This window comes from Macaca nemestrina, chromosome 10 (genome assembly GCF_043159975.1).
Source record: "Macaca nemestrina isolate mMacNem1 chromosome 10, mMacNem.hap1, whole genome shotgun sequence".
Classification (NCBI taxonomy): domain Eukaryota; kingdom Metazoa; phylum Chordata; class Mammalia; order Primates; family Cercopithecidae; genus Macaca; species Macaca nemestrina.
This window is the reverse complement of record NC_092134.1, coordinates 82081148-82099456: the sequence shown is the minus strand read 5'-3', so window position 1 is coordinate 82099456 and position 18309 is coordinate 82081148. Positions and strand designations below refer to the sequence as shown.

The window sequence follows — 18309 nt, the reverse complement described above, 5'->3', positions numbered from 1 at the left end:
CAGGAGTCAAGAGTAGACAAATGATAAAATGACAAAAACCTGGGGGTATGGCTGATGTTTTCCACCCCCAAACCTCTTAGTAGCTGTATAAATGCCCTCTGGATTCTCCCATGCTGCAATGCCCACCTTTGACTGCACTAAGGAAGTTCTTCAGGTCCTTGTACAGCTTGTAGCCTTCTGCCTGAAAGAGAAAAGTACATTTGGTGACTAAAGAGATTCATATTTCAAAAGATGCTCCAGAGGTCAAAGTCGAAAAGTAGGTTAAAAGCAGAAATCACACCTGGAATTTCTTCAAATATTCACAATTGTTATAAGTTAGCCTTTACTTTCTTTACCAACATGTTGTAGGTGGTCTCTTTTGTGTTAGTTAAGATAGGGGCTTGCTAAAGCTCCCATTACACTGGCATCTTCCTTCCAGTGAACAAGAGCCTATACCCAAGTTCCTCTTTTGAAATGTAAGTGTTCTCCATGTGACACTGCGATTCTCTGGCTTGCACCCTCCCCTCTGGGTAAAGTGCTACCATTTTCTGCAGACACCAGGCCTTCTTCTTTCTCTGAACCCCCACACAGACACTCCTCTCCCCCCGATATCCTTCTCTGCCTTGCCTCACTTTACCCTTCCCTTCCATCAGTCACCTGCTTTATGCTACTCCAAGTAGCCTCATCATTGCTTCTCCTGTTCCACCCCGAATGTCTTCATCTATAGCTCTATCTATCCCTGCTTCCATCTTTGCTCCTGTGCCTGAAATCTCATTTTTTAGCCTAGGAATCCCAAGTTCAGACAAGGGCTCCTCCTCCCTCTAAAAAAGGAAAAGAAGGTATCTTTTAGACTTGGAAGTTTAAATCTCAATCTGATAGATGAACTGCTTTTGTTATTACTCTGACAAATGTTCATTTAGCCTCTGCTTCTCAAATACTTCCAGGAACTGGAAACTAACATCTTGCCTGAGACAGTATCACTTGATTTTAAAAGAGTTCTGTTAAAACTTTTTCTGGCTGGGCGTAGTAGTTCACCCTTATAATCCCAGCACTTTGGGAGGCCAAGGCTGGTGGATTACTTTAGGTCAGGAGTTCGAGACCAACCTGGTCAAAATGGTGAAACCCTGTCTTTAGTAAAAATACAAAATATTAGCCGGGCGTGATGGCGCACACCTGTAGTCCCAGCTACGCGGGAGGCTGAGGTAGGAGGATCGCTTGAACCTGGGAGGCGAAGATTGCAGTGAGCTGAGATCAGATCGTGTCACTGTACTCCAGCCTGGGTGACAAAGCAAGACTCCGTCTCAAAACAAACAAACCAACTTTTTCCTATGAGTCTTGGGTTGGCCTTCTGTACCCATAGAGTAGATCTAATTTCTCTTCCACACATGCTTGAAGACAACTTGCATGTGCCCTTGACCAAGTCTTTCTCATAGATTTCCTCAGTTGTTCCTTATGGTGTTTAAACCCTCTTCCCATTTTGGTCTCCTTCCTATGTGTAAACTCATTTTGAAGAGTTGGTTGGGAATTTAAGGCCAGACATCTGACATTCTGGAAACTGACTTCAGGACTGTGGACTGTAGGGATGGACTGAGAGGTGCAGCCCACTTTAAGGGTACTCTATGGAGCCAGCCTACAGATCAGAGCAGACCAGTTCAGGGGATGTTGTACTTGAAAGCCAAGTTGCATTATTCAGTATACCATAAAATACTTGTGAATTTTTTCATTTGTTATTTGCTGTATTAATTACTTGATAGGCTATTGATGATACCAAAAGTATAAAAAATTATGGGGCCGGGCACAGTGGCTCACGCCTGTAATCCCAGCACTTTGGGAGGCCAAGGCAGGTGGATCACCTGAGGTCAGGAGTTTGAGACCAGCCTGACCAACATGGTGAAACCCCATCTCTACTAAATACAAAAAATTAGCAGGGTGTGGTGGCAGGCACCTGTAATCCCAGCTGCTTGGCAGGTTTAGGCAGAAGAATCACTTGAACCCGGGAGGCGGAGGTGGCAGTGAGCCAAGATTGTGCCATTGCCCTCCACTCTGGGCAACAAGAACAAAACTCCATCTCAAAAATAAATAAATAAATAAAAAATTATGGGAGAGGCCAGGCGTGGTGCCTCACACTTGTAATCCCAGCACTTTGGGATGCCAAGGCAGGCGGATCACAAGGTCAGGAGTTCAAGACCAGCCTGACCAACATGGTGAAACCCTGTTTCTACTAAAAACACAAAAATTAGCTAGGCACGGTGGCATGCACCTGTAATCCCAGCTACTTAGGAGGCTGAGGCAGGGGAATCACTTGAACCCAGGAGGCAGAGGTTGCAGTGAGCCGAGATTGCACCACTGCACTCCAGCCTGGGCAACAGAGCAAGACTCCACTTCAAAAAAAAAATTATGAGAAAAAAATGAAAATTCAGAAAATTCTATCTAGTGACAAAATTTTTCCTGTGGAAATCTTTGGGGAAAGGTCACTATTTACTTAATTTTAGCAGCAGAAAATTTAGGTCTACTTGGTCAAATCAAAGAAAACTGGACTAGTTATTTCATCAATTTTCTCACCTCCAGAGCTCACTGTTCTTTTTTTATTTTTTATTTTTTTGAGACGGAGTCTTGTTCTGTCGCCCACGCTGGAGTGCAGTGGCGCAATCTTGGCTCACTGCAACTTCTGCTTCCTGGGTTCAAGCGACAATTCTCCTGCCTCAGGCTCCCGAGTAGCTGGGACTATAGGTGTGTGCTACCACACACGGCTAATTTTTTGTATTTTTAGTAGAGACAGGGTTTCACTGTGTTAGCTAGATGGTCTCGATCTCCTGACGATGTGATCCGCCCACCTCGGCCTCCCAAGGTGCTGGAATTACAGGTGTGAGCCACTGTGCCGGGCCTCAGAGCTCACTTCTAAGCTAGTCCAAACTTTTGACCAAACATCAGATCAAAAGTCCCTCTCAAGGGGCTGAATGTCAGTTTGAAGAGACATGAGGACACAGTCCTAAAGGAGTGAAAGGCACTGTCAGAGAAGTACAGAACTGTGATTTGTGCTGTGTTAGAGCAAATAAGGATTAAGAGAACATCATATAAACAATCAAGGAAGTAGGCCAGATGAGGTGGCTCCAATCTGTAATCCTAGCATTTTGGGAGGCCGAGGTGGGCGGATCACTTGAGGTCAGGAGTTCGAGACCAGTCTGGCCAACATGGTGAAAGTCCATCTCTACTAAAGATACAAAAATTAGCCAGGTGTGGTGGCAGGCGCCTGTAATCTCAGCTACTCGGGAGGCTTAGGCAGCAGAATTGTTTGAACCATGAAGGTGGAGGCTTGCAGTGAGCTGCAATTGCGCCACTGCACTCCAGCCTGGGCAACAAAGCACACTCTGTCTAAAAAACAAAACCAATCAAGGAAGTGTCAGATGCTACAGAGATGTTAGAATGCAGGAAGAATTGGTAAAATTAACTGGATTTGGTAATGGGTCACTGGTGACCTTGAGAAAGCACTTTCAATAGCATAATGGAGACAGATTCAGTCAGTTAACAAAATTCAGAAACACTCAGCATCTACCAGAAAGGATATATCTCACTTCCTCCTTGCTTTCTCATGTACAGAAAAAAGCTTAGATAGCCTAACATGTTAAATGTACACAACATCGTTTAAACTTGAATAAGGGAGGAGGTAGAAGTTTGAGAATTTTGAAAAGGTGATAATCAAGATTTTAAAGAGCCTTGAAAAAGTTTTGGGGATTATAAAAATGAACAAGGCTTGGCTGGGTGCAGTGGTGCAAGCCTGTAATCCTAGCACTTTGGGAGGCCGAGATGGGCAGATCACGAGGTCAAGAGATTGAGAACATCCTGGCCAACATGGTGAAATCCTGTCTCTACTAAAAATATAAAAATTAGCTGGGCGTGGTGGCACATGCCTGTAATCCCAGCTACTTGGGAGGTTGAGGCAGGAGAACTGCTTGAACCCGGGAGGTGGAAGTTACAGTGAGCCGAGATCGCGCCACTGCGCTCCAGCCTTGGCGACAGAGTGAGACTCCGTCTCAAAAAAAAAAAAAAAAATTAAAACTTTTAAATTCTTTCCTGAAGGATAAAAAAAGACTCAATTTTTTACTTCACCATGAAAATTTTATTTCAAAAATAAATATAATAAAGTAATAAAAACCGGCAAATTACCTTGCACAGGCCGGGCGCTGTGGCTCACACCTATAATCCCACCACTTTGGGAGGCCGGGGCGGGTGGATCACCTGAGGTTAGGAGTTCAAGACCAGCCTGGCCAACATGGTGAAACCCTATCTATACTAAAAATACAAAAATTATCTGGATATGGTAGCATACGCCTGTAATCCCAGCTGCTTGGGAGGCTGAGGCAGGAGAATCGCTTGAACCTGGGGGCACAGAGGTTACAGTGAGCTGGGATTACACCACTGCACTCCAGCCTGGAATATAAGAGCAAAACTCTGTCTCAAAAAAAAAAAAAAAAAAAAATTACCTTGCACAATTTCTACAAATAAAATTCCTAATGTTTTCCCATTAGTTATCATATGACCTGAAAAATCAGATCAGTAATCAAGGTTACCGTGCATAAATGCAGTGTTCAAAACTAGGGGGTACTCTATCACAGCCCAGAAAATGAATGCTTTCTGCTTTCCACTGCAGCTCACAAAAGCCCAGTTCCATTTCTGTGTTTTAGGATCAAGCCTTTTAGTTACAAAGTTCTCCTTTATGCTCTTGCTCTTTCTTTTGAGAAGATGAAGTATGAATGTGAGAGTGTGTGTGTGTGTGCGCGCGTGTGTGTGTGTGGTAGTGGTGTGCAGTGGGGGAAGAGGGAGAATACAGGTCAGCAACAGGTATCATTTTCTTTCTCTGACCTATCTGTCCTCCCCTGGAATATCTCCAGGCTGAATAATCCCAACATCTTTCTCCTTTCCTGACAGACGTGACTCTCATAGTCTTGGGTTCTCGCTTGTCTGGGAGTCAAGAAACTTGGCTCTACCACCAACTAGCAAGTTACTCCACTTCTCTGCCTTCCATTTCTTCAACTATAAATGCAGGGTAAGGCCAGTTCTAGCTCTAAATCTTATGATTTTATCACTTCTGCTCTCTGAATCCTTGCCAAATTCTTGGCATTGCCATAAAGAGTCTGAGTCAGTCCTTCCCACCCATTATACAAACAGGCCCAACCCTCAGTTAATGAACCACTCACACCAGAAGCTTGTCCTGAGCAGTCAGGTGGACAGAGCTAGGTCTTAAGAGACTGGAGTACTGAGGATGGAGAAGGTTCTTGTCCTGGGGTTCCCTACTTTCTGGAGAAAAACGGACTCAGATACTCAGCAAAACAAGTGTAAATAGCATGCCCAAGTGCTGAAGTGATCAAGTATTGAAAGTGCTTGATTTAATGTAGATCCAGGAGGGAAAGATGAAGCTAGATTATTAGATTTGATTTTAAAGGTAATGAATTGGAAACAGCTGTCACTACCAGAAATAACAGGTTAAAGTGTTGCTTGAGGAAAATAATCTTTCCTATGTAATACACTCTGAAGAGAAGGACAAGGGGGAAGCAAGTAGAGCCTCAAATAAAAATTACCTATGGAAGAAATGTGATCAGAGCTGGGTGCAGTGGCTCACACCTGTAATCCCAGCACTTTGGGAGGCTGAGGCGGGTGGATCACTTGAGGTCAGGAGTTCGAGACCAGCCTGGCCAATGTGGTGAAACCCCATCTCTACTAAAAATACAAAAATTAGCCAGGCATGGTGGCGCACACCTGTAATCCCAGCTACTCAGGAAGCTGAGGCAGGACAATCGCTTGAACCCGGGAGGCAGGGGTTGCAGTGAGCTGAGATCATGCCACTGCACTCCAGCCTGGGCGACACAGCAAGATGCCATCTCAAAAACAAAACAAACAAACAGAAACAAAACAAAACAAAAAAGAAATGTGATCAGGAATGTGGGCAAGTGGCAAGACTTTGAAATTAGGCTAGGAAGTTTGGTATTGATAGGCTAAGCTATTAATAAAAAGTTTACCTGCAAGCTAACTGTGGGTGAGGGATAGGGCACATGACCAACCGGTTCAACTTCTGGAACACTCCACTCACACCTGTAATCCCAGCACTCAAGGAGTCAGAGGCAGGAGGATTGCTTGAGCCTAGGAGTTTGAAACCAGCCTGGGCAACATAGTGAGATCTCGTCTTCACAAAAAGAAAAAAAAAATCCTTGACCTTGTCCTTTTTCCTCCCGTGTGTCTTTGCCACCCCAGGTCCTCAGGTCAGACATGACTGTATTGTCACTGTCTTCCTTCTTAAACTAAGAGCCTTGAGGGCAGGCAGGTTGTCTCATTCATGTTGAAGTCCCAGCACCAAACACAGTTCCTGGCACTCAGCAGGTGGTCATAAAATATTTGTTAAATGAATTTACCAAAAAGAGAATTTCAAAAGCATATTCAATCAGCACTTCTTACAGGTGTATCATTCTCTCAATCAAGAAGTTTTTCCTTATTTATTTTTTTTATAGAGACAAGGTCTCACTATGTTGCCAAGGCTGGTCTTGAACCCCTAGCCCTTCCGCCTCAGCCTCCCAAAATGTTGGAATGACAGGCATGAGCCACTGCACCCAGCTAGAAGCTTTTCCTTATTCCCAACCTAACTCCATTTCATTTCTTATTTTCCCCCTTAAGTGATGTTTAAATGGTGGGCTTCCACAGGGAATTCTGAGGGGACTGTCCCATCGGATCTTGTTGTTCCTGATGGTCCTGCTTCATCTCTTACCTTTTCTACCTACACATCTGCTCTTAGAGAGAGGACAGAGGGACAGAATGGACCAAGAATCAGAAACCTTCCACAGTGGGTGTCAACTTACTGATTTTTCTTCTATTCATCCTGGAGTTGGAAATAGAACAGTAAGAAGAGTTGAGAAGAGGCCCAGGGAGGCCTCCTAGTGAGGCATAGTGAAAAAAGCTGCGTTTATGTCTAAATCCTAGCCCTGCAACTTATATGCTGTTACTTTACTATTAACATCACACAAAAAAAGGAGACAATCAGACTTTATGTGCCTCCTGATGGAAGAATACAGTAACACCTATTAAGTATTCTTGCCATCAAAACAAAAACCTGGCCGGGTGCGGTGGCTCACGCCTGTAATCCCAGCACTTTGGGAGGCCGAGGCGGGCGGATCACAAGGTCAGGAGATCGAGACCACGGTGAAACCCCGTCTCTACTAAAAATACAAAAAATTAGCCGGGCGCGGTTGTGGGCGCCTGTAGTCCCAGCTACTCGGGAGGCTGAGGCAGGAGAATGGCGTGAACCCGGGAGGCGGAGCTTGCAGTGAGCCGAGATCGCGCCACTGCACTCCAGCCTTGGCGACAGAGCGAGACTCCGTCTCAAAAAAAAAAAAAAAACAAAAAAAACACAACAAAACAAAACAAAACAAAAACCTGAATCTCATCAAGCCTCTAAGTCTATAAGCCATTTATAAAAAATATAGAAGACATAGGAACATATTAGACAGTATCATGGGAATTCAATCAGCAAAATATAGACTGTAGGAAACTGCAGGACAAACAACCTAGTATCATTAACAAATAAGCTACAAGAAGGGAGGGATTAGAATATAGATTAAGAGATATAACCTTAAATCTAAGAAACTTAAAACATGTCAGTGAGTTGCTGATTTAAACAAACCATAACAAAGTGAGACAGGGTCTCACTTTGTCACCCAGGCTGGAGTGCAGTGGCGCAAACAAAGCTTACTGTAGCGTCGACCTCTGAGACTCAGGCAATCCTCTTGCCTCAGCCTCCCAAGTAGCTGAGAATACAGGAGCACACCACCATGCCCGGCTAATTTTTGTATTTTTGTATTTTTTGTAGAGATGGGGTTTTGTCATGTTGTTGTCTAGGCTGGTCACAAACTTCTGAGCTCAGCACTTTGGCCTCCCAAAGTGCTGGGATTATAGGTGTGAGCCACCATGTTCAGCCTATTAATTTTTAAATTCATTTTTTTCTTTTTTCTTGATGTGGGAGCTGCTTTTTTTTTTTTTTTTTTGAGACAGGGTCTTGCTCTATTGCTTAGGCTGGGGTGCAGTAGCACAATCACAGCTCACTGCAAGAAAAAAGATAAATTCCTTTATTTTTAACTCTACTTTTTTTTTTTGAGATGGAGTTTCACTCTTGTCACCCAGGCTGGAGTGCAATGGCAAGATCTCTGTTCACTGCAACCTCTGCCTCCCGGGTTCAAGTGATTCTTCTGCCTCGGCCTGCCGAGTAGCTGGGATTACAGGTACACACCACCATGCCCAGCTAATTTTTTGTATTTTTAGTAAAGGCAGGGTTTCACCATGTTGGTCAGGCTAGTCTCAAACTCCTGACCTCAGGTGATCCACCCACCTCGCCCTCCCAAAGTGTTGGGATTATAGGGGTGAGCCACTGTGCCCGGCCGGTAAATTCCTTTAGTTCACCGAGGAAGGATAAGCAGCAGATCACCCTGTAGCCCTTAACCCTAGGGGGAGAGTGGCTTGGTGGGGATGTTTGCCAGTTTGTAGAACTTATTGTTCTTCTGCCACTCAGCCCTCTCCTTTCTTCTTCCAAGCTTCCCTCCCCTGCCCTCCAGATTACCTGTTGTTGGTAGAAGTTGTTAGCGCTTTGTTCAAATCGTTCATCTTTGGTTTCTACAGCTTTCCCCAATTTCTGCAGCACCTAGGGATATAAGTCAGAAAGGCCCATAAGGTTATGGTCAAGTCTCTCTTACCTGTTGGCCTCATATGACCCTGGCTTCAGTCAAGAATCTCACAACTGAAGGGCTGTGTTTGTTTGTTTATTTATTTACTTATGAGACGGAGTCTCACTCTGTTGCCCAAGCTGGAGTGCAGTGGCATGATCTCAGCTCACTGCAACCTCTGCCTCCCGGGTTCAAGCAATTCTCCTGCCTCAGCCTCCCGAGTAGCTGGGATTACAGGTGTGTACCACCACGCCCAGCTAATTTTTGTATTTTTAGTAGAGATGGGGTTTCACCATGTTGGCCAGGCTGGTCTCCAACTCCTGACCACAAATGATCCACCCGCCTTGGCCTCCCAAAGTGCTGGGATTACAGGCATGAGCCACTGCGCCTGGCCTGGAAGGGCTGTACTCTTACTGGACCAACAGAATTAGGAATGTAACAAACTGCTGAAAAAACAATCCTGTTTTGTTATTCTTTTCAAATTAGGGGTAGCTCTAGGGGGTACATAGTAGTGAGCTAGAGGATATATATTAATATAAAGCTCAGAAAAAATAAGGTATATGTGGCCGGGTGTAGTGGCTCACGCCTATAATCCCAGCACTTCGGGAGGCCAAGGCAGGTGGATCATCTTAAGTTGGGAATTGGAGGCCAGCCTGACCAACATGGATAAACCCCGTCTCTACTAAAAATACAAAATTAGCTGGGCATGGTGGTGCATGCCTGTAATCCCAGCTACTTGGGAGGCTGAGGCAGGAGAATCGCTTGAACCTGGGAGGTGGAGGTTGCAGTGAGGCAAGATTGCGCCATTGTACTCCAGCCTGGACAACAAGAGCGAAACTCTGTCTCAAAAAAAAAAAAAAAAAAAAGAAAGAAAGAAATAAGGTATATCTTTCTGAATGTCACTGTTATTATTATTATTATTTTATTTGAGACAGGGTCTTGCTCTGTTGCCCTGGCTGTAGTACAGCAATGCAATCACAACTTACTACACCCTCAACCTCTCTGGGCTCAAGCAATCCTCCCACCTTGGCCTCCCCAGTAGCTGGGATCACATGCTCACACCACCACACCTCGCTAATTTTTAAAATTTTTCTGTAGAGACAGGGTCTCACTATGTTGCTCGGGCTGGCTGAACTCCTAGGCTCAAGTGATCCTGCTGCCTCAGCCTCCCAGCATGCTGCAATTATAGGCATGAGCCACCAGGCTGGCTGGCATTGTTATTAATATTTAAAGTGGGTTTTTGAGAAGGAAGGAGGAGAGCATTATATTAAAACAAGTATTGATGAGAAAAATGTAAAATGTGCATGGCTTTTAAGTAAAATGTTAGCTTTGAAGACATTTTTTACTTGAGAGACTGTTTTCAACTATAGCCATAGGTTCCTCTAGATAGATGAGGTTAGAGAGGTTAGGCAGGGACATTTCTCTCAAGGGGGCTTTTGTGGAAAACTTTGAGAGGCCCCGATATAATGCATTTGGAAACTCAGCTACACCTGAATGCTATCCATGTATATCGCCTCTCAACTAGAAAACCTGAGAGTTAAACCATCATACTGATGTCAGTGCGAATGCAAAAGACATGTGGATGAATAAGACCCAGTCTCTATTCTAATAGGACACTCACTTATAAACAGGCAGTTACATGTAGTAAGAAAGCCCTGACTCTTCTGCCTATAACCCCCATCTTGGAAGGAGATACCATCATCCTGCCAAGCCCAAGTTAGAATCTCAAGAGTTGCCTTCAACTACTTTTTCATCCTTTTCATTGAATCCCTCGCCATGTCCATCTCTAGAAACCATCCTATTCCCCTGGTCTCACTGCCACAGCCTTAGTCTAGGCCCTCACCATTTATTACCTGGCCTGCTGCAATAGGTCTACCACACTGCTGCTCCTTAAAATATTCTAATGGTTCCCCATTCATTTGTTCAACAAATTTTTATTAAATGCCCAATATGGGCTGGGCATGGTGGCTCACGTGCCCAGCCTTGGGAGGCCAAGGCAGGCGGATCACTTGAGGTCAGGAATTCGAGACCAACCTGGCTAACAGCGTAACACCTTGTCTCTACTAAAAATACAAAACAAACAAACAAACAAACAAAAATTAGCTGGGAGTGGTGGCAGACACATGCAATTCCAGCTACTCGGGAGGCTGGGGCAGGAGAATCACTTGAGCCTAGGAGGCGGAGGTTGCAGTGAGCCAAGATTGTGCCACTGCATTCCAGCCTGGGTGACAGAGGGAAACTGTCTCAAAAAAAAAGAAAAAAAAAAAACAAGTCCAATATGTATCTTGAAGTAATAGTTCAAATTCTAGCATGCACACAGGTCCCAAGGATCGGACCCTGCATTAAGTCTCACCTCTCACACTCCTCCTTTCTGCAGGTCTCCTTCCCTAACACTTTTTTAGTTTCCTGAATACTGTTGCTTGTCATAGATGCTGGTCCCTCTTTCTAGAATGCCTTTCCCCACCTTGTCTGCCATGCAAGTATCTTACAAAACCCAGTTCGTACTCCGTATCTTTTGTGATACTTAACCACATCCACTTCATCCCATTGATCGATTATTTACTCCCTCTCAATTACTTGCAACTTCTGTATCTTGTATACAGTTCAATTATTGTTTTATTACTATTATTATTACTATTATTTTGAGACAGAGTTTCACTCTTGTTGCCCAGGCTGGAGTGCAATGGCACGATCTTGGCTCATCACAACCTCTGCCCCCTAGCTTCAAGCAATTCTTCTGCCTTAGCCTCCCGAGTAGCTGGGATTACAGGCACGCACCACCACGCCTGGCTAATTTTGTATTTTTAGTACAGATAGGGTTTCTCCATGTTGGTCAGACTGGTCTCAAACTCCCGACCTCAGGTGATCCGCCTCCTTGGCCTCCCAAAGTGCTGGTATCACAGGTGTGAGCCACCCTGCCTAGCCTGTTTTATTTTTTCTATTTGTTTATTCTCCTAAACTATAGGCTCCTTAGGTTTAGGTACTTGCTTTGCTCATTTAGATTTCTCAGTATCCAGGAATCAGATATGTGATAATTGTAACAGGAAGGAGAGTAAGACTGATATGGGACGGGATGAATGAGTGGAGCCTTGGAGTAGGATTTTGCTAGATTGAAATAGAGTATAGGGGCTGGGCGCAGCTGCTCACACCTGTAATTCCAATACTTTGGGATGCCAAGGCGGGTGGATCACCTGAGGTCAGGAGTTTGAGACCAGCCTGACCAATATGGTGAAACCCCATCTATACTAAATACAAAAAAGATTAGCTGGGCATGGTGGCGCATGCCTGCAATCCCAGCTACTTGGGAGGCTGAAGGCAGGAGAATTGGTTAAACCTGGGAAGCAGAGGTTGCAGTGAGCCGAGATTGCGCCATTGCACTCTAGCCTGGGCAACAGAGTGAAACTCTGTCTCAAAAATAAAATAAAATAAAATAAAATAAAAAGAAATAGAGTATAAAGGGTGGGAGTAGAAAGAGGATTCCAGTTAGAGACAACAGCATCAGCAAAATCATAGGAGCACACAGCTTCACGAGCTGGTTCAGCATGGCTGTTATGGGGAGTGGTGGGGAATGAAGCTAGAAAGGGAGACAGGAGTTTCATTATGAAGGGCTTTGAATGTCATGGAAGACTGCCCAGATCTGGGGAGTGTGGCACGTTCTGTGGAGAGACTCTGATTCATATCTCCACTCCTTTTTTTTTTTTTTTTTTTTGAGACAAGTCTTGCTCTGTCACCCAGCCTGGAGTGCAGTGATGCTATCTCAGCTCACTGCAACCTCTGCCTCACCGGTTCAAGCGATTCTCCTGCCTCAGCCTCCCAAGTAGCTGGGATTACAGGCGTCCACCACCACGCCTGGCGAATTTTTGTATTTTTAGTAGAGACGGGGTTTCGCCACGTTGGCCAGGCTGGTCTTGAATTCCTAACCTCAGGTGATCTGCACATCTCAGCCTCCCAAAGTGCTGGAATTACAGGCGTGAGCCGTCGGCCTGCCAGTATCTCCATTCTTAATCTAGGGAGTGTGTCTCATTCCTGGAGCTCTTGCTGTAGTGGATAAGATCAAGCACTCTGGAGTTAGACAGATATGGGCTCCTATCTTGGCCTTTCTACTTACTGACTGTAAGTCTTCAGGTAAGTCATTAAACCTTTTGAGCCTCAGTTTACAGAACTCCCTTTCCCCATTAGATAATATTTATCTCCTGGAGTTGTTAGGAAGATTAAATATTTTGCATGTAAATTGCCTTCTCAGAGCTGCCCTACAAAGAGCACTCAAGAGGTACTCACTGTCATTCTGTTTAGTTTTGCTCCTTTGCCTGTAAATGCTTGTATTTTTGGTTTGGCCATATCTGTTTGGTTTGGCCATATCTGTTTGTGTCTGTCTCTAACTGCACCTCACTTGCCACCCAGCCCTGGATGTGCAGAGTCTGCCATCCTCCCTGGCTCCACCCTTCCCCGCTAACAACACTGTCCTCTACCAGAAAGTTGCAAAACCACCTTGTTTAGTGGTAAGTGCAGCTCTTAACTTCCTTTCTGCTACCCCTCCCTTCCTTTGCCCCTAATTTAGTTCTTCTTAGGTAGAGAGGATAGAAAAAACAGAAAAGAGAAAACTCAGTCTAGAGTCAGTGTAGGAGATGACTGGGGCAGACCAATCTCCCCAGTCCCCAAAAGGCTCAAGGCCAAAAGACTTGGAGGGTGTGGGGTCAGGGGTGGAGGGTACTGAGAGAAACTTCCTCACCTTCAAACTCTGAAAGTGAAAAGGTGTTACCACCCTGAAACATACCCCCGTGCTCTGGGGCCAAAGTAATTTGTTGCCATAAGCAACAGGTACATGTTAGGGCACTTACACTATGTCATGGGTGTTCTTCCCAACGAAAGACCTTGAGGGAACAGGGTGTACAGATGCTAAACAGATGTTTGTTGAAACAATGAATAAATTCTACTTTTGGATCACTTCCTAATGAAAACCCATATAATGCTAATCCCTAAAATCCTGCTTTGAGAATTCTGTCCCAATTTACCTGGCCTGGCAGCTAAATTAGAGTATAGATATTTAAGGAGAAAGAGCAAGAGCAAGGCAAGAAAGTAAATGTGGCAAAATGTTAACACTTGGTGAATCTGCATGAAAAATATTCCAATGTTCATTGATTATTTATAACTTTTCTGTAGATCAGGGTTGGGGTGGAAATAGAGCTTTAAAAAAAATTACTACATATATCTTTGGTGGCTACAGTTCCTTACCATTGCCTCTCCGATAATCATTTATTATATTTTAGTTAATTCCCTTGATTGGGGTAATTTGCATAGGGCCTGGATATTTGATATTATAAAATTTTGCTAATATTTTCTCTTAGGTGCAGTAATTTTTTGTGGTTATGTAGGAAATTTTCTTTCTTTTTTTCTTTTTCTTTCTTTTCTTTCTCTCTCTCTCTGTCTCTCTCTTTCTTTCGAGACAGAGTCTAGCTCTATCACCCAGGCTGGAGTGCAGTGGCACAATCTCAGTTTACTACAACCTTCACCTCCCAGGTTCAAGCGATTCTCCTGCCTCAGCCTCCAAGCAGCCAGGACCACACGCATGCGCCACCGCACTCAGCTAATTTTTGTATTTTTTGGTAGAGATGGGATTGCGCCACATTGGCCAGGCTGGTCTCGAACTCCTGACCTCAGGTGATCTACCCACTTCAGCCTCACAAAAGTGCTGGGATTACAGGCATGAGCCATGACGCCTGGTCGGAAATCTTTATTTTTAGGATATATGATAAAGTAAGCTTTCCTTAAAAGGTCCTAATATACTTTTTCCAGGCTTTTCTCTGACCACTCCCTGTGCTCCAGCTGAGCTGTATTTCTCACTCCAGGCTCCACGCCTTGCTTATGCTGGCATTTCTCAGCTAGAATACTCTCTGACCACTTGTCTGAAAAACTACTAATCGTCTATAATTCCTATTTCAAATTCAGCCTCCACTATAAAACCTCTCGATTCTCCCCAATCCTTTTGTACTCTGAATTCCCATAGACCTGCCTCTCTCAGGTCAGTTATTTTATTATTATTTTTTTAACTAGATTGTAAGCTTTTGGCAAAGCAAGAGTGTCTCTTACCCCTAAATTCCCTGCTGGGTCCAGCCCAGTACCCTGAACAAAGGGGTTTTTCTGTAAATATTTGTTGAATTTAACCCTTTGGGATTTAAGCTGAGTAGATGTCAACAGAAGAGAAGACCAACAAAGGAGAGGTAAACAACGTCCCTTCTCAGGGGGATCTGAGAGGTTTGCCACAGAGAAATCACAAACAGATGGTGAAAGCAGTACTATAGTTGGAAACGAGAAGATGTATCATACTAAAAACACACACACACACACACACACAAAATAAAGTCAGCTTAAATTCAGTCTCATGTTGAGTTTGGGCGGGAAATGGAAAACAGACCAAGAATGTTTCATCCCTATTGTATTTAATGGTCACCAGACCTCCACTCCCAGCTTTTCAGAGGATGCCTGAACAAAAAGTTTCTCTACTCCTGAGCTTTGCTCCTCAGAGAGGATCAGGAAGTGGGGGAGGCACAGATGTGAGAGTGGCTTATCAGGAACGTTGTAAAGCAGCAGCCTCAGTGAGGTTAGGATTCAGAGGCAGGACACCTGGGTTTCAGTAACATTTCTGCTACCTACCAATCTCTTTTGAGCCTTGTTTCCTTATTTCTAAAACACAGATGTTAGTAACCTGCTTTTAAAGAGTTGAATAGATGAAGGGAGATGACATCGGTAGAATGTTGGCTCTGTAAAGGGAGAGATAATCACTTTATTTTATTTTATTTTTTTGAGACAGAGTTTCGCTCTTGTTGCCCAAGTTGGAGTACAACGGTGCGATCTCAGCTCACCACAACCTCCGCCTCCTGGGTTCAAGCGATTCTCCTGTCTCAGCCTCCTGAGTAGCTGGGATTACAGACATGCACCACCACACCTGGCTAGTTTTATATTTTTAGGAAAGACGGAGTTTCTCCATGTTGGTCAGGTTGGTCTCGAACTCCCGACCTCAGAAGATCCACCCGCCTGGGCCTCCCAAAGTGCTGGGATTACAGGTGTGAGCCACTGCACCCCGCCGATAATCACTTTTTTATATCCCTGTTTCTGGTCCATAATAGGCGCTTGATATTTGACACATATCGCTATTTGACACATTAGCTATTACTTATTATTCAGAAGATTACATCCAACTGCTTGCAGAAAAAGCAATAAGTGTTGAAAGGAATCCTTTCATTTTAGTGCAAATTTCTCCCTCTTTATCTTGCTCTCAATAACTTCCCAAGACTCAAGGACTGGCTTCAGGCTGATTGAGCTGAGCTCCCTTCCGGCATTCTAGGCCATTCCCACCTTATCCAAGTTCAACCTCTGCCTACCCTTGTGTCTAGTCTAGATTCAGAATATCTTGTTTTCTACATCAACTGGGAATTCCCCATGGCAGATTTGAGTTTGCTCCTCTTTCTCTACTTCCTCAGGGTTCAGGCCAGATGAAGCTGAGAGGCTGGTTCTCTCTTTGGGAAGTATTTGACTCTGAGTCAAATGTGACTCCTTTTCAACTTAGTGTTCTTACCATATTGAGTTTCATCAAGAGCATCAACCCTCTCATTTTACAGGTGCAAGATCTGAAGCCCAGAGCAAGACACTATTTAGCCAAGGTTTGGAGTCTATGCTTACAAAGGAGTGAAGGCCCAAAGCAAGGTCATAGTGTTGACAAGAGGCCAGATGAAGACAAAAGATGCAAGACTGAAATACAATCAACTGTATGTCTTTTATTTTTATTTATTTATTTATTTTTATTTTTTGAGACAGAGTCTCCCTCTGTTTGAGTGTGGTGGTGTGATCACTGCTGACTGCAGTCTTGATCTCCTAGTCCTCCCACCTTGGCCTCCCAAAGTGCTGGAATTACAGGAGTGAGTCACTGTGCCTGGCTGGTATGTCTTTTTATAATTACTACTATTCATGAGTGTTTTGTCTTTTAGGGCTTTTGTTTTGTTTTTTTTCAACCACAGTGTGGCCTTCTCCCCTCCAGTACCTCCTGCTCGCCTACACTGTTTCTAGCTAGACCTTCCCATAGGCCCTGCTCTCAGGTCTACCAGATTTGTAAGCCTTCAGAGAGGCTGAAACTAGGATCAAGGTGAAGTTAGGGTAAGTGAAGTAACAAAGTCTGGCAACACAAACTCTTTCCCTTTTCTTCCTCTCTTTCACATGACCTCAAATGATAGAAAAAAACCCTCCCTTCCATTGTGGTCTCTTAAAGTCAGGAGCTACATCTATATTCCATCAGTTTTCTGCTGATAAATCAACTCTGGAGAGCTGGATGCCTTTAAGCCTTCCCAGGGCTCAAACCAGTGCTCCACCTTTAGAAGATAATAGGGATATTTCAGTTGTTAAGCAGAGCTGTTCATCCAAATGCTTCTAAGTCCATCAGCTCTTAGAAAACCAAAACTTCTCCGTTGTAGAAGGTGGGTAGGCTTAATAAAGAGAGAGAAAAAAAGGCAAACCGAAACTCTATCTCAGGTCCTTCTTGTCTCTCTTCCCCCGCTCTTTCTTCTGGCTGACATGTCTTCCCAAACCGCCTTGTCTACTAGAGGGTTGGTAGGTGGAGAGCAGAGGTTCAGGTTAGAAGCAAAGAAAATATTCTGGACAGGTAGAAACAAAAATGCCATCAAAATGTGTAGAGAATGTCCCCATGATCTAGATTGCCAAGCAAGTAATAGATGGGCTATCTAAATGCCAGTTCTGGGGCAGGGCTACCTGGCACTAACCAAGGACACACTCTGAACACAGATGTGGTTCATCACCCTGGGAAGTGTACTCCCCAACGCCAAAGGAAGGGTACAAAAGCAGATTTGGGCTTCTGCTTACATCAGCCGAAACACCACCCAGAGGCCAGGCAGGGAGAGGTAGGGGGAGAACTATGCAAGATTATTCCAGCCTTCGGTGGGGGGTGCACGCTGGCATCCCGCTGCATCGCTGTCTTTGGGCAAATTGCCCTCTGAGGAAAATTACCCTTCAATTTCATCATCTGTCAAATACCAATCTTGGATTGCTAGCACAAAACTTGATACAAAGGTGGCCACCGCCGTCACTTCCTTTCTTTCACCTTTTCTGGGTCAGCCTGAGGGTTGTCGAAGGTTCTGCCAGAGACTGTTGTCTCCCCAGCTTCCCTCATCCTTGCCCAAGATCGGGTGGCGGTCTCCGACCTCTCTCCAATCTGCCAGTTTTCATGGAAGCCCACTCCTCGCTCCCGTTTCCCTGGGAGAGCGGGAGACCCTTCTCGTCAGCCCAGGCCCTTCGGGGCCCCTGAGCGCCCTGCCCACCCCTCCTGCCCGCCCGGGCTCGGCCTCGGCTCCTGTGGGCCAGACAGACGGCGAGGCCGGGCCACCTACCTTCTCCTGGGCCCTGCTGAACTTCTTCTGCACCTGCTTGGCGAAGAGGCCGGCCGCGCCGCCCGCCTTGCCCTCTGCCATCGTGCCGGCTCCCCGGGGGCCGCCGCCCTGGCCCAGCGCCCTGTGGTTTTCTGAGGCCCCCGAGGAGGAAGTGCGGGCTCCCAGCATGCCTCGCATCCGGCCCTGAGCCACTTTAGGCCGCCCCTGGCCAGCCCTGCGGCCCACCCCGCGGCCCACCA

General features: G+C 45.1%; 1 protein-coding gene across 2 annotated transcripts in view; it reads right to left on the bottom strand.

Annotated features, from left to right (window-relative positions):
- LOC105474404 (bridging integrator 2) overlaps positions 1-18309 on the bottom strand; it is a 40457-nt gene extending 22148 nt beyond the window's left edge. The window contains exons 1-3 of one of the 2 annotated variants that reach the window (XM_071071702.1): positions 18071-18309; positions 8576-8656; positions 127-181 (exon numbers count right to left, since the gene is read on the bottom strand). In XM_071071702.1, the coding sequence (XP_070927803.1) occupies positions 127-181; positions 8576-8656; positions 18071-18247 (313 nt within the window). In that variant the 5' untranslated portion in view covers positions 18248-18309. The remainder of the gene's footprint in view (positions 1-126; positions 182-8575; positions 8657-18070) is intronic. The other variant, XM_071071703.1, reaches the window with a different exon arrangement.